Raw genomic sequence first — 13,069 nt, 5'->3', positions numbered from 1 at the left:
CAAAATAGACATTAAAAAACAAGGATGACAACATCCATAAAAGCGAAGCTCTGAAACGGTAGGAAACAAGGTTAATACCTGTAGATTGTCAGAACTCATTAATTATTATATAAAAGTATAAAAATCGAAAAAAAAGTATATTTGTTAAAAATACATGACAATGTTTAAGGACATACTTACATTTTTGGGACATTTGGGACATTTTTGGGACATCACATACAAATTTGTTGTTTAAAAGTAAAAAAATCTACATGTTTAAAATGGACGTACGGACATTCTAGTATTGAATATAGAGTTGCTACGCTTTCTGAATTGTACCTTACTATAAAAGGAATCACCCTTTAAAGTTTCAAATTTATAGGACAACTCTAACATGCCATTATTAACGAAAAGAGCTATCCGTTCCAGACGAACGGACGGACCGACCCTAATCATAGAAAAACTCGCTTTTAAAAATGCATCTATAAATTTTAAAGGATAAATAAGGGCAGAAAAATAGCCTAAAACCACCTCAGGACCTAATGAAAGCTTACAGTAAAAGGAGAACCATATCTGGTCAAAGGATAGCAAAAACCTTTGCCTCAGACAAAAAAGCTTACTAATTTATATAGTAACAACTGCGTCCTTAGTATCTTGGGATATTTGAAGGGATATAAAAGGGCAAAAAAATAGCTTTAAACCAACGGACGACTATTAAATAAAATTAAAATAGCATAACACCTTCCCAAAAATAAGAAGCTTCGCTGTAAAGGAGAACCATATCAGTTCAGCGGTTTGCGAGATCCTTCGTCCCAGAAAAAAAGCTTACAACTTTATGAAATACTAGCGGCTTCGCCCCTAGCCTCTAGGGGCTTTGCCCCAAGAGGTTATAAAAAAAATTAAGGCGAAATTCGTTAAAAAAAAAATAAAAAAAAAATGGGGGGGGATTTTTTTGTTTTTGGGGGGTTGGGGGTGTCCCACCCCCCAAGAAAATAGCTTAAAACCACCACAGGACCAATAGGTATATACCCTGAAGAGTAGAATCCGATCGGTTCAGTGGTTACTGAGATCTTAAGCTTCAGACGGACAGACAGACGGACAGACGGACAGACAGACAGACAGACATCGTTCTACTTTGTATTATAGATGACTAGCAGCTGTGCTGTGCGCCTAGGATCTATGGGCACTATATTCGAAGTGATATTGAATGGCAGAAAAATAGCCCATCGCAGAATCTATAAGAGGCTTCGTTGTAAAGAAGAACCATATCGGTTCAGCTGTTAGCGAGATCATTCGCTACACACAAAAAAATCTTAATACTTGTAAGATAATCACATTTTAATTCAATAAATTACGGCCTTTCAATTAGTGTAAAGTTGGGGGGGGGGGGGGGGGGAAGTTCTGACTCTTTTTCGTAAACAGTGATTACAGGCTTTGTCTTTGGAGGATTATTTCACAAAAAAGTTTCCTTTTGGAATGTAGTTTTCCTATTATAAATTTATTTGGCCTCCATGTTCAGGTACTGCTAGTCTCCAGGTGGATTCTGGAAAGGTAAAAAAATTCAAGTTAGAACAAAACTTATTTAACAAAAGTTGCAACTTCATGGATATATGAACTAATTTGAAATTAAATTTTAAAACCTGCTTCAGGTTTAGGTACTGCAGGCCTCCATTTGGATCCCGGACTTGTAAAAACTGAAAATTTTTACAATAAAAGTTAGAATAATTTTTATTTAACAAAATTTGCTACTTTATGGATGGAATGAAATAATTTGAAGAACTTTTTAAAATTAGACCCCAGGTTCAGGTTCCATCTGGAGTTCAATAGAACTTGAACCATGAGTCTAATTTCAAATTTATCTTTGAATTAGTTAATATTATCAACAAAGTAGCAGTTTTTGTTAAATAGATATAGTAGTTCTAACTCTAAAGATAAATATTTGCATTATTACTTGTCCAGAATAACCTGGAGGCCTTCAGAACCTGAACTTGGAGGCTGATTTCTTCATTTTTTTCTTCAAATTAGGTAATACTAGCTAAAAAGTAGCAGCTTTTAAAATAAGGTTGGTTCTAACTTAAATAGTAAACATTTTTAGTTTTTGACTGTCCAGTATCCACCTGGAGGCCTGCAGTAACTGAAGCTGGAGCCTGATTTAAAGATTTTCTTCAAGTTAGTTCATACCATCTATAAAGTAGCAACTTTTGTTAGGTAAGGTTTGTTCTGACTTCAAAAGTAAAAATTTTCTGTTTTTACTGTCTAAGGTCCACCTGGAGGACTCCAGTACCTGAACCTGGAGCCTAATTTCAAAAAGTTCTTCAAATTAGTTCATACCATCCATGAAGTAGCCACTTTTGTTAAATAAGTTTTGTTCTGACTTAAAAAGTAAAAATTAGTTCATACCATCCATGAAGTAGCAACTTTTGTTAACCCTTACAGATCGGGCCCCAATTCCCACCTTAATAGATCGGGGGGGGGGGTCATATTGACCCCCCCCCTCTATCTCGGCTTCTGTTACAGATAAAGACGTAAAATTTTTTTCTGGTGGTTCATGTGTATTTTTAGAGAAAATTACTTTTTCTAGTCATAGCAGTCAAGCCGCTCCTTAGCCGCTTTTTAGCGGCCAGCCGCTAAATTTTAAAACAGCTGTAGAGCGGCCAATTTTGCAGCTAGGATGACAAAATTTTAGGACGAACTTTTATGTTTCATAACAAAAAAAATACTTTTTCTGATCATCGCCGAAAAACAGCAAATAACAGAAACCGCCATTTTCGGCGGTTACGGCGGTAAAACGGCGGTTGGCGGCACTAATTAATATTTTTATCTGTTTACTGTTGCTCAAGGATTTACCAAAAAAAATTATAGGTCTCTAGCTGTAATAGAAGCCATGATATTCATGATATATGTCTGTAGTAAAAGCCGGACAAAAATCGGTCATAAAGTCGGTCAGGGTGCGGTCAAACGGTCATAACACCACTTTTCTCATAAGGTCAGTATTCACCAAAAAAATTTAGGATTCTACCTTATACACAAAAGTCATAATGTAGAAATTAAGATTTATTTAGAATTTTTTTTTAATTTTTGTGCTACCCAACCGACTTTGACCGGACACCACGACCGACACAGACCAGATATCCTAATAAAATCAACTCTTGCCGACGTATAATTACTAAACTTAAAAAGTCATGAAGTCACAACTCTCTATCTCACCTACAAAAAAAATGACATTGAAAAAACTAGAGGGGGGGGGTCAATATGACCCCCCCCCCCCCGATCTGTAAAGGTTAAGTAAGTTTTGTTCTGACATCAAAAGAAAAAAAATTCTGTTTTTTCCTGTCCAGGAACCCCCTAGAGGCCTGCAGTACCTGAACCTGGAGCCTGATTTCAAAATTTTCTTCAAATTAGTTCATACCACCCATAAAGTAGACACTTTTGTTAAATAAGTTTTGTTCTGACTTGAATTTTTTTTACCTGTCCAGAATCCACCTGGAGGCCTGCAGTACCTGAACCTGGAGGCCAAATCCAAAATTTTTTAAATAGGAAAACTACATCCCAAAAGGAAACTTTTTTTTGTATAACAATCTATCCTCTCACTCCAAAGACAAATCACTGTTTACGCAAAAGTGTCATAACTTCCCCCCCCCCCTTATAAAAATATTTACTTTTACCTATGTAATTCAAATTATGCTCTATAACTTGAATCTGAGCCCTATTTTTAAAAGCGAAGCTTTTCTATAATTAGGGTCGGTCAGTCAGTCAGTCAGTCCTTCCGGAACGGATAGCTTTTTTAGTTAATTTAGGCATGTTAGGATTGTCCTATTGATTTTAAACTTTGCATGATGATTCCTGTAGTAGTTAGGTACGATTTAGAAAGCGTAGCAACACTATAATCGTTTCCAGAATGTCCGTTTGTCCATTTTAAACATGTTGATTTTTTTTACTTTTTTAACAACAAATTTTTATATGTTCTAATTATCCGATTAATCTGATTTTTGGTATACTGATTCCTGGGACAACAAAATTCAATATTATAAGCGAAGCAACTCTGTAATCAAGTCCTAAAAATGTAAGTATGTCCATAAACATCATCCTGTATCCTGTATTTCGACAAATTTACTTACAATTTTGCTTCAACTCTTATACATTTACATTATGATTATTCAGTCCTGACACTATACAAGTGTTAATGTCCGTTTGCCCTCCGTTCCAGAGCTTCGCTTTTATCGATGTTGTCATCCTTGTTTCATTTGCAAATTAAATAAATGTTGCGGGAGATAATTTAAATTTCGTCTTGGTTACCGCAAAATAATGCGGCACTGCTATGACTGTAATAAAAAAAACTCCAATGCTGATTGATTAACACTTTTTTTATATATGATTATATCTTATAAAATCAAATACGAATGCTATTACATTAAAAATCTGTTATAAATTACATTAAATTAATATTATTTCTTTTACCACTGGGAGTTAATAATGTGAATGTTGTAAACATTATAGCAGACAGATCTAAATTTCAAATTTAGAAAGGTGAAATTTTCAGGGATATAAAAAATAAGTGCAGAATTTTTTTCTTTTAAAAAGATAATCTAATTAATTGTCAATAATCGTATTTCAATATAATATATTTTTGATAGGCAATATATTAACCCTAAAAATTGAAAGTCGTCGTAGTGCTTTTAAGAATAAGGTTTTAAATTTTTTTTTAAAAATCAAATATCTCTGAAGAAGGGGAAAGAAGGATTTAACCGTAAATGGAAACATGAAATATAGGCCTTAATTATATCGCCACACTTTGCGGATCCTTGCGGAAAGGTGTGGATAGTATAATACGCCTCTGCCTTTATGTGATTAATGAGTAAAAAATTTTTTTGAAAATTTCATTGCTAATTAAAATTCAAAATAAATAAATAATAAATATGCACTTGGGTAACATTCTATCAAGTTCTTTGGATACTATACTGGATATAATGTAATGATATATCTGTACTGTGTTGTATTGTACAAAAATTAGGGTAAAGGTGTTGTATCAACTCCGTACTAAATTTTTAAAATTCAAAATACAACATTTAATTTATAAACTACCAAATGAAAATTCGTAGCTACCTTCTTTCCAAAACATTAATCCCGTTATTTTTGTTTTTTCTATGTGGTCCTTTTTAATGTTTAACTCTAAGCAGATTTAATAATTAAACTAATGTGATCTAACACCATTTATATTTATTTTTTCGTAGCAGACAAAATCATTATTTTTTCCAGAATTGTCTGCTTCTAAAATTTCCGCCATCTGTGATTTGGGCTTGTTTTGTATCAACCAATCACCAATTGGCTCCGCCAATTGGTGATTGGTTGATACAAAATAAGCCTAAATCACAGAACACTATTGGTTTAGAGCGGTAGCCAATATGAGCTGTCCGCCAGTAAGGTCATTTAATTAGGCAAATGGTAAAAGTTGCATGATCCCTTTCAAAACCAGGCCAAGACCTAATTTATGGCCAGGTTTCCTATCCCTTATCCCTGATACAGACAGATACATATGTAGAAAGATAAATAGATAGACTGATAGAAAGATTGACATAGATAGACAGATACATAGATAGATAGATAAATAGATAGATAGATAGATAGACAGACAGATAGACAGATAGATAGACAGATAGATAGACAGATAGAAAGACAGATAAATAGACAGATAGGTAGACATATAGATAGACAAATAGATAGATAGACAGATAGATAGACAGAGAGATAGATAGATAGACAGATAGATATTCAGATAGATAGACAGATAGGTAGACAGATAGGTAGACAGATAGAGAGACAGATGGAGAGACAGACAGATACATATGAAGATAGATAGATAGATATATAGAAAGAGAGATAGATAATTAGATAGACTGATAGAAAGATCGACATTAATAGACAGATACAAAGATAGAAAGATAGATAGATAGATATCTAAAATACAAAGTAGCTTGATGTCTTTCCGTCTGTCTGTCTGTCCGTCCGTCCGTCTGAAGCTTAAGATCTCGGTAACCACTGAACCGATCGGATTCTACTCTTCAGGGTATATACCTATTGGTCCTGCGGTGGTTTTAAGCTATTTTCTTGGGGGTGGGACACCCCCAACCCCATAAAAACAAAAAAATCCTCACCCTACTTTTGTTTTACGAATTTTGCAAATTCGTTATTTAATCGCTATTTTTTTTTTTTTTTTTTTTACGAAATTTGCGAATTCGTTATTTAATCGAGAAAATGTTTTCCTGCTGGGTAGGTGCGAAAATTTGATGCTGTGAGTATTGGTGCAAAAAATATGACGTAACAAAAAAAATTAGCCAATGAGACTCACAGCATCGAAAATTTGCGATCTGTTCTGCTGGGTAAGTAATAGAAGATGTAATTATACCTCTTGGGGCAAAGCCCCTAGAGGCTAGGGGCGAAGCCGCTAGTGCAGATATATAGAAATATAGAAAAAATAGAAAGATGGATAGATGGACAGATAGATAGATGATTGGACAGATAGATAGATTAACAGATAAACAGATGGACATAAAAATTGACAAAGTAGTTGAATAGATGAACTTACAAGAACCAGCTAGAATCTTGAATAAATTGTGGAAAACTTTCTCGAAACCTAAAAAAATAAAAACAAGGATTACAACAACCATAAGAAACTAAGCTACAAAAATCTTGAATGGGAATGCGGACAAGGTGATTACATTAAGCATGAATGACAGACCGACAGACCAAACAAGTTATATAAAAAAACAGCCAATAAAATCACAATTTCCCTAATAATGTTGAACAGAGAAAGTTGATTATAGAGTAGCTTTGCTACAGGTAAGGAAAGAAACATTTAGATTTTATAAGAGATAGGGGAGCGTGTAAGAAAGAGAGAGAGAAAGACAGAAAAACAGAGAAAGAGGGAGACAGAGAGAGAGAGAGAGAGAGGGGGTGAGAGAAAGACAGAAAAACAGAGAAAGAGGGAGACAGAGAGAGGTAGAGAGAGAGAGAGACAGAGACAGAGGGAGAGAGAGAGAGAGACAGAGGGAGAAAGAGAGAGAGAGAGAGAAACAGAGAAACAGAGAGAGAGAGAGAGATAGATGGAGAGAAAAGACAATTGCTACTACAAAAAAGTACAATTAACAGGAATAGCCTAATTATAGAATAGCATTGGTACTAAGAACCTTGGATCATAGCTGGCCCGGTTCTCCAGATGTTTCAGAACTCCTACAGCTGTTATCCAATCTAGATAGATAGATAGATAGATAGATAGATAGATAGATAGATAGATAGATAGATAGATAGATAGATAGATAGACAGATAGATAGATAGATAGATAGACAGATAGATAGATAGATAGATAGATAGATAGATAGATAGATAGATAGATAGATAGATAGATAGATAGATAGATAGATAGATAGATAGATAGATAGATAGATAGATAGATAGATAGATAGATAGATAGATAGATAGATAGATAGATAGATAGATAGATAGATAGATAGATAGATAGATAGATAGATAGATAGATAGATAGATAGATAGATAGATAGATAGATAGATAGATAGATAGATAGATAGATAGATAGATAGATAGATAGATAGATAGATAGATAGATAGATAGATAGATAGATTGATAGATAGATAGATAGATAGATAGATAGATAGATAGACAGACAGATAGATAGATAGATAGATAGATAGATAGATAGATAGATAGATAGATAGATAGATAGATAGATAGATAGATAGATAGATAGATAGATAGATAGATAGATAGATAGATAGATAGATAGATAGATAGATAGATAGATAGATAGATAGATAGATAGATAGATAGATAGATAGATAGATAGATAGATGGATATATAAACCATGAAATAGATGAAATAGACATACTACTGTATATGTAGATAGATAGATAAATCATGTAACAGATATATAGATAGGCAGATCTATAGATAGATATTTTCAGATAGATTTTTTTCAAATTTTTACCCCCCCTCCCCCCACTGAAAAAAGCCCCTGTAGATAGATATATAGATAAAGAGGCAGATATATATATAGATAGTTAGATACATAGATATATATTTCTTACCAAAATTTGACTGTATAAAAGTTACAAGCTGTAGCAACTGGGTTCCTGCATTCGTTAACCTAAACAACAGAGCTATAGTGTAGATGTATATTTTTAGTATATACAGTTAACTACCTCCTCTCCTTTTTCCAAGTACCTTTTTTGTCTGCTAGCAAGTTGTTGTCTGCTTCTTGGCTGTGTTAATATTCTTGTTACAATTGGTTGATTTTAAAGAGTCGGCACAAGGTCATTGCCATAGTGAAATACAGTTATTTAACCCTTTCTACCTCTAGTGTTTTACTCTAATACCTAAACAGCCATAAATCCAGTAATCTACATCCCTTATACCCCACACATTCTCACCCGCCCTTAAGACAATACAAAATGGCAGAGTGGCGGTACAAAAGACTTCAGAATAACAGACCTATTCCTAAAATAGACCTAAACTCAAAAGACCTAATAATAAAAGACCCAATCTGTCAAAAGACTTAAAATAAAAGACCTAATCAGACAAAAGATCAAAAGTAAACGACCTATTCTGACAAAAGACCTAATCTGATATTAGACCTATAAGAAAGGAGACGTAAAATTCTAAAGTCCTAACGGGATTTATGAAAATTTATTTTAAAACTTATTAGCCAAGGTCCAATAACTTTTAAAATGTCCATATATTTCAATATAGCTCTAAAACAATAAGTAGCACAAGAAAGATATTTACATTTTTGAAAACTCAAATTTATTAGCTTTAAAAAATTTACTAAGATTTTTTTTCTAAGCTCCACCTTTGCTAAAATGTAGACATGTGATTACAACCATAGTTAGCATGAGAGACATTTTTATATTTTTGAAAACTAGAATTACTAAGCTTTCCAATAATTTACTTACGTTGTTAGATCTAATTGTCTTGGCTCTGCTTTCATGTAAATGTTAAGGACGCATTCATAAACATCTTCTATAAAACCAGTTTCTTCTGTCCTGAAATCATTTGCATTTGGATTACTGTAACAACAAGGAATGTAAAATAAAAACATTAATCCTGTGATATTAACATAAATGGTGATTGGTTTCCATTGCGTAGATTACAATTAGTGGTTGAAACGTTTGGACACTCAACTTAATCAATCAACCAATCAAAATTCATTAAAGGTCCCATCCCTCCCTCCGTTAACTGTGTGTGATTACTCATTAACTTTACATAGTGTCTCAAAATCAGCCATGTGACGTCATAAAAATGAGAGAGTTGAGAGGAGAAGTTGGAAAGAAAACCCCTAAAAAAGAGATGAATAATCCCTTATTTTTTGTGACGTCACATGGTTGATTTTTTAGACACTTTGTAAAGTTACGATTACTTACGTTTTATTTATGAATCTAGATGAGTTTCCACACAGCCTTTCAACATCCTTTGTGGACAATGGTTCTATTTCTGGCACATTGTAGGGACATAATTTTTCATATCTATATACTAGAGGAATGAATATATTACTACTTGGATCTTACACCCGGTTTTCGTATACTCTAATAAAGTGAAACTTGTAGTGGGCTAAAACAAGGATCTCACCACCCTCCCCCCTCCTACTGAATGAACGAAATAACCAATAATCGAGTTCAAGCAACGAATTGTTAGCAAGCTAAATTGACAACGAATTAATGTTTCCCCTGTCATAATATCAACGTATCGTATATTCTACATCCATTTTATTTAGAGGCATACAGGGGCACTTTGATTTTAGATTGATTTTTTTCGCAAAGGCAATTTTTTTTTGTAACGGGTGAAGTGCCCTGTAAAATAGTTAAAGGACTTTTACTGTAAGGAGAACCATATCGGTCGGGCGGTTTGCGAGATCTCTTGGTACAAATAGACAAAACAAAAAACAAAAAAGTGGTGATGGGACGAAGCCCATTTTGTTCCGAATTTGTATCACTTTTGAAAAGTGCGACTCCAGTTACGTCATATTTTTCTTTCCCGAAAAAGGGAAGGGGGGAAGAAAATCTCTTCAAAAGAGATGGGGAAAACCCCCTTTTCTCTCATCTCTTTTTTCTTCCCCCCTTCCCTTTTTCGGGAAAGAAAAATATGACGTAACTGGAGTCGCACTTTTCAAAAGTGATACAAATTCGGAACAAAATGGGCTTCGTCTGGTGATGGGAATAAATGAAAATTTTGTCTTTTTCCTAGACTGTTCAAAGATTCTTGTTCTGTCTTTTCAATATCTAAAATTAATAAAAATAGGTCAATTCATAAGGAAGAGTTGGCAAGCATGTTGTGGGTTTACATGCTCATTTGTCTTATGTCTGTCTATCTGTCAGTCTGTCTGTAAAGCTCTTAGTCTATCTGTCAGTCTATCTGTAAAGCTCCTAGTCTATCTGTCTGTCTTTCTGACAGTCAGTCAGTCTGTCTGTATGTCTATCTGTTAGTCTGTTTATCTATCTGTGTTTTGGCTTACTGTCTATGTGTTTACCAATCTGTCTGTCTATTTGTCTACTTGCCTGCCTGATTTTCGGTGTTTCTTTCTGTCAGTCAGTTATTCATTCAGTCTGTTTGACAATCTGTCTGTCTCTCTAACTGGCTGTATGTATTTTTGTCAGTCAGTCTGTTTATCTATCTATGTGGTTGTCATACTGTCTATGTATTTATCAATCTGTCTATCTATCTGTCTGTCTATCTGTCTGTCTATCTGTCTGTCTATCTGTCTGTCTATCTGTCTGTCTATCTGTCTGTCTATCTGTCTGTCTATCTGTCTGTCTATCTGTCTGTCTATCTGTCTGTCTATCTGTCTGTCTATCTGTCTGTCTATCTGTCTGTCTATCTGTCTGTCTATCTGTCTGTCTATCTGTCTGTCTATCTGTCTGTCTATCTGTCTGTCTATCTGTCTGTCTATCTGTCTGTCTATCTGTCTGTCTATATGTCTGTCTATCTGTCTGTCTATCTGTCTGTCTATCTGTCTGTCTATCTGTCTGTCTATCTGTCTGTCTATCTGTCTGTCTATCTGTCTGTCTATCTGTCTGTCTATCTGTCTGTCTATCTGTCTGTCTATCTGTCTGTCTATCTGTCTGTCTATCTGTCTGTCTATCTGTCTGTCTATCTGTCTGTCTATCTGTCTGTCTATCTGTTTGTCTATCTGTTTGTCTATCTGTCTGTCTATCTGTCTGTCTATCTGTCTGTCTATCTGTTTGTCTATCTGTTTGTCTATCTGTCTGTCTATCTGTCTGTCTATCTGTCTGTCTATCTGTCTGTCTATCTGTCTGTCTATCTGTCTCACGCTTGGTTTTTTATTAAATGAATAAGTTAGGGTACAATGTTTGGCACTTTCGATATAAGTAAATGATAATAAAAAACCCATAGAATGCGATAATAACTTCAGAAAAATCGAAGAAAATAGTTTTAATACTTAATTAACGTTTTTAAGTTTTTCTTCAAAAAGTTTAGATAAGATGCCTTTAAAAGTCGTCTATGATTTTGTCAGGGATAAAAATGTAACTTTAAAATAAGAATTACAACATATTTTTTCAATTAGTACAAAGTAAAATTTTGAACATTTTATTGATCAGTATATTTTTTAAAATGTGAAGTAGAAACCTGAATATTTTATCATGAAAATTGTGTTATGATTTGATTGTCTGCTAGATTACAAGAAAAAAGATACTGACAGTACTTGTTGGTTCTGATCTTCCTGTGTAAACTGCGAGCATTACAAATCAGCAGCCACGCTGCTGATCAAAAATTTTATTTCGAAAAATTTTTTTTTTGGTCACTCTGTTCTAGAAATTAGTTGGCAACCCTGACGGGTTGTCAGCTGTCGTACATGAGGTACGGCAAGATGGCGGCTACTTCTAGTAGTGATTAGCATAAATCAATTCTATTCGGCGCAGGCTCTGCCAAATAAAGGACTAAAATTTAATTGAGCTGTGCCGATAAATATTAGTGATATAAAAGAACGGTATATAGGTAAAATTTATTAAAAATTTTTTAAATTTTTTAAATATTATAAATAATTTCAGATACATATTTAAATTTCAATTATGACTCCCATTGAGGGAGCAGAGCTCAACGTCATGCGTCAGTTTATTGACAAAAAGTTATTTCACATGATTAGAGATTTAATCGGCCACTATCATTTTGCGGTAGGCGCGAAAAACGATGCACAATTTATTCTCCAGACACTTTTTCCACGTGCCGATGAGCTTTGCTTAAGATTCGAAAGGCTTACACCTGGACCTTGGGATTCTTATATTGTTTACAAAACATTTTTTGGTGAATTTTGGGGTGATCTAGTGGATTTTGAAGACGAAGTGAAACAAAATATTAATGTACTCATAAATTGACTAACTAGTATAATGTAAAAATTTTCTGAATAAAATAGGTTTTGTCATTAAAGCGATATAACATTTTCAGATAAGTTAAGTAAGATAAGATGCGCAGGTTCCAGTATGAAAAGTTAATGAGGGAGTGGTTTTATATTAAGATGAAACTCCGTGGTTTTAGATATGTTCTATTAGACTTTCATAAAGGGGCAGTTCATGTTAGATCTGATCTCGCCTATCTAATTGCAGTTTATCTGAACGATCTCAGAAAACTGCAAAATTCTGCAAATTTTTTCAAACCACACATTAGAGAGGGGGCAATACGCTGCAAAGTATTCCTCCAGGAAATTTGGAGAAAAGTTAGGGCCATGGAGAAAATAGTAGACTCTGTGATTGATCAATTTTAAGTGATAAGGAAAAAATAAGTCAATAATAGTAATGTAAAGTTTAAATTATGTATGAATACATAAATAATTAAGATATATTCAAATAATTTCAAAATTCACACATAGGTACTTAACAATAGAAAAATTTTCAATATAAAATAAGAATAAGAACGATCGAAGAATATCGATAATAGGATATTTGAAATATATTAATTATTTATGTAATTGATTTAATTTTAAATAATGTCTCTATCAAGATCATAATCATATGATATATGTTTGTAAAATGTAAATACTTTTCTATGATTAAAACTCAAGTATAT

At 33.7% G+C, this 13,069-nt stretch overlaps 1 protein-coding gene across 1 annotated transcript in view; it reads right to left on the bottom strand.

Annotated features, from left to right (window-relative positions):
- LOC145306991 (uncharacterized) overlaps positions 1 to 13,069 on the bottom strand; it is a 28,582-nt gene that overhangs the window by 2,606 nt on the left and 12,907 nt on the right. Inside the window, exons 2-7 of the mRNA XM_080149332.1 lie at positions 10,233 to 10,269; positions 9,415 to 9,486; positions 8,947 to 9,036; positions 8,083 to 8,141; positions 7,164 to 7,224; positions 6,563 to 6,610 (exon numbers count right to left, since the gene is read on the bottom strand). Of these exons, the coding sequence (XP_080005458.1) occupies positions 6,563 to 6,610; positions 7,164 to 7,224; positions 8,083 to 8,141; positions 8,947 to 9,036; positions 9,415 to 9,486; positions 10,233 to 10,269 (367 nt within the window). The remainder of the gene's footprint in view (positions 1 to 6,562; positions 6,611 to 7,163; positions 7,225 to 8,082; positions 8,142 to 8,946; positions 9,037 to 9,414; positions 9,487 to 10,232; positions 10,270 to 13,069) is intronic.

The sequence above is a fragment of the Acartia tonsa genome, chromosome 15, assembly GCF_053477335.1.
Source record: "Acartia tonsa isolate MP-2025a chromosome 15, ASM5347733v1, whole genome shotgun sequence".
NCBI lineage: Eukaryota > Metazoa > Arthropoda > Copepoda > Calanoida > Acartiidae > Acartia > Acartia tonsa.
The sequence above is the reverse complement of the archived record's forward strand: the minus strand, read 5'-3'. Positions and strand labels throughout refer to the sequence as shown.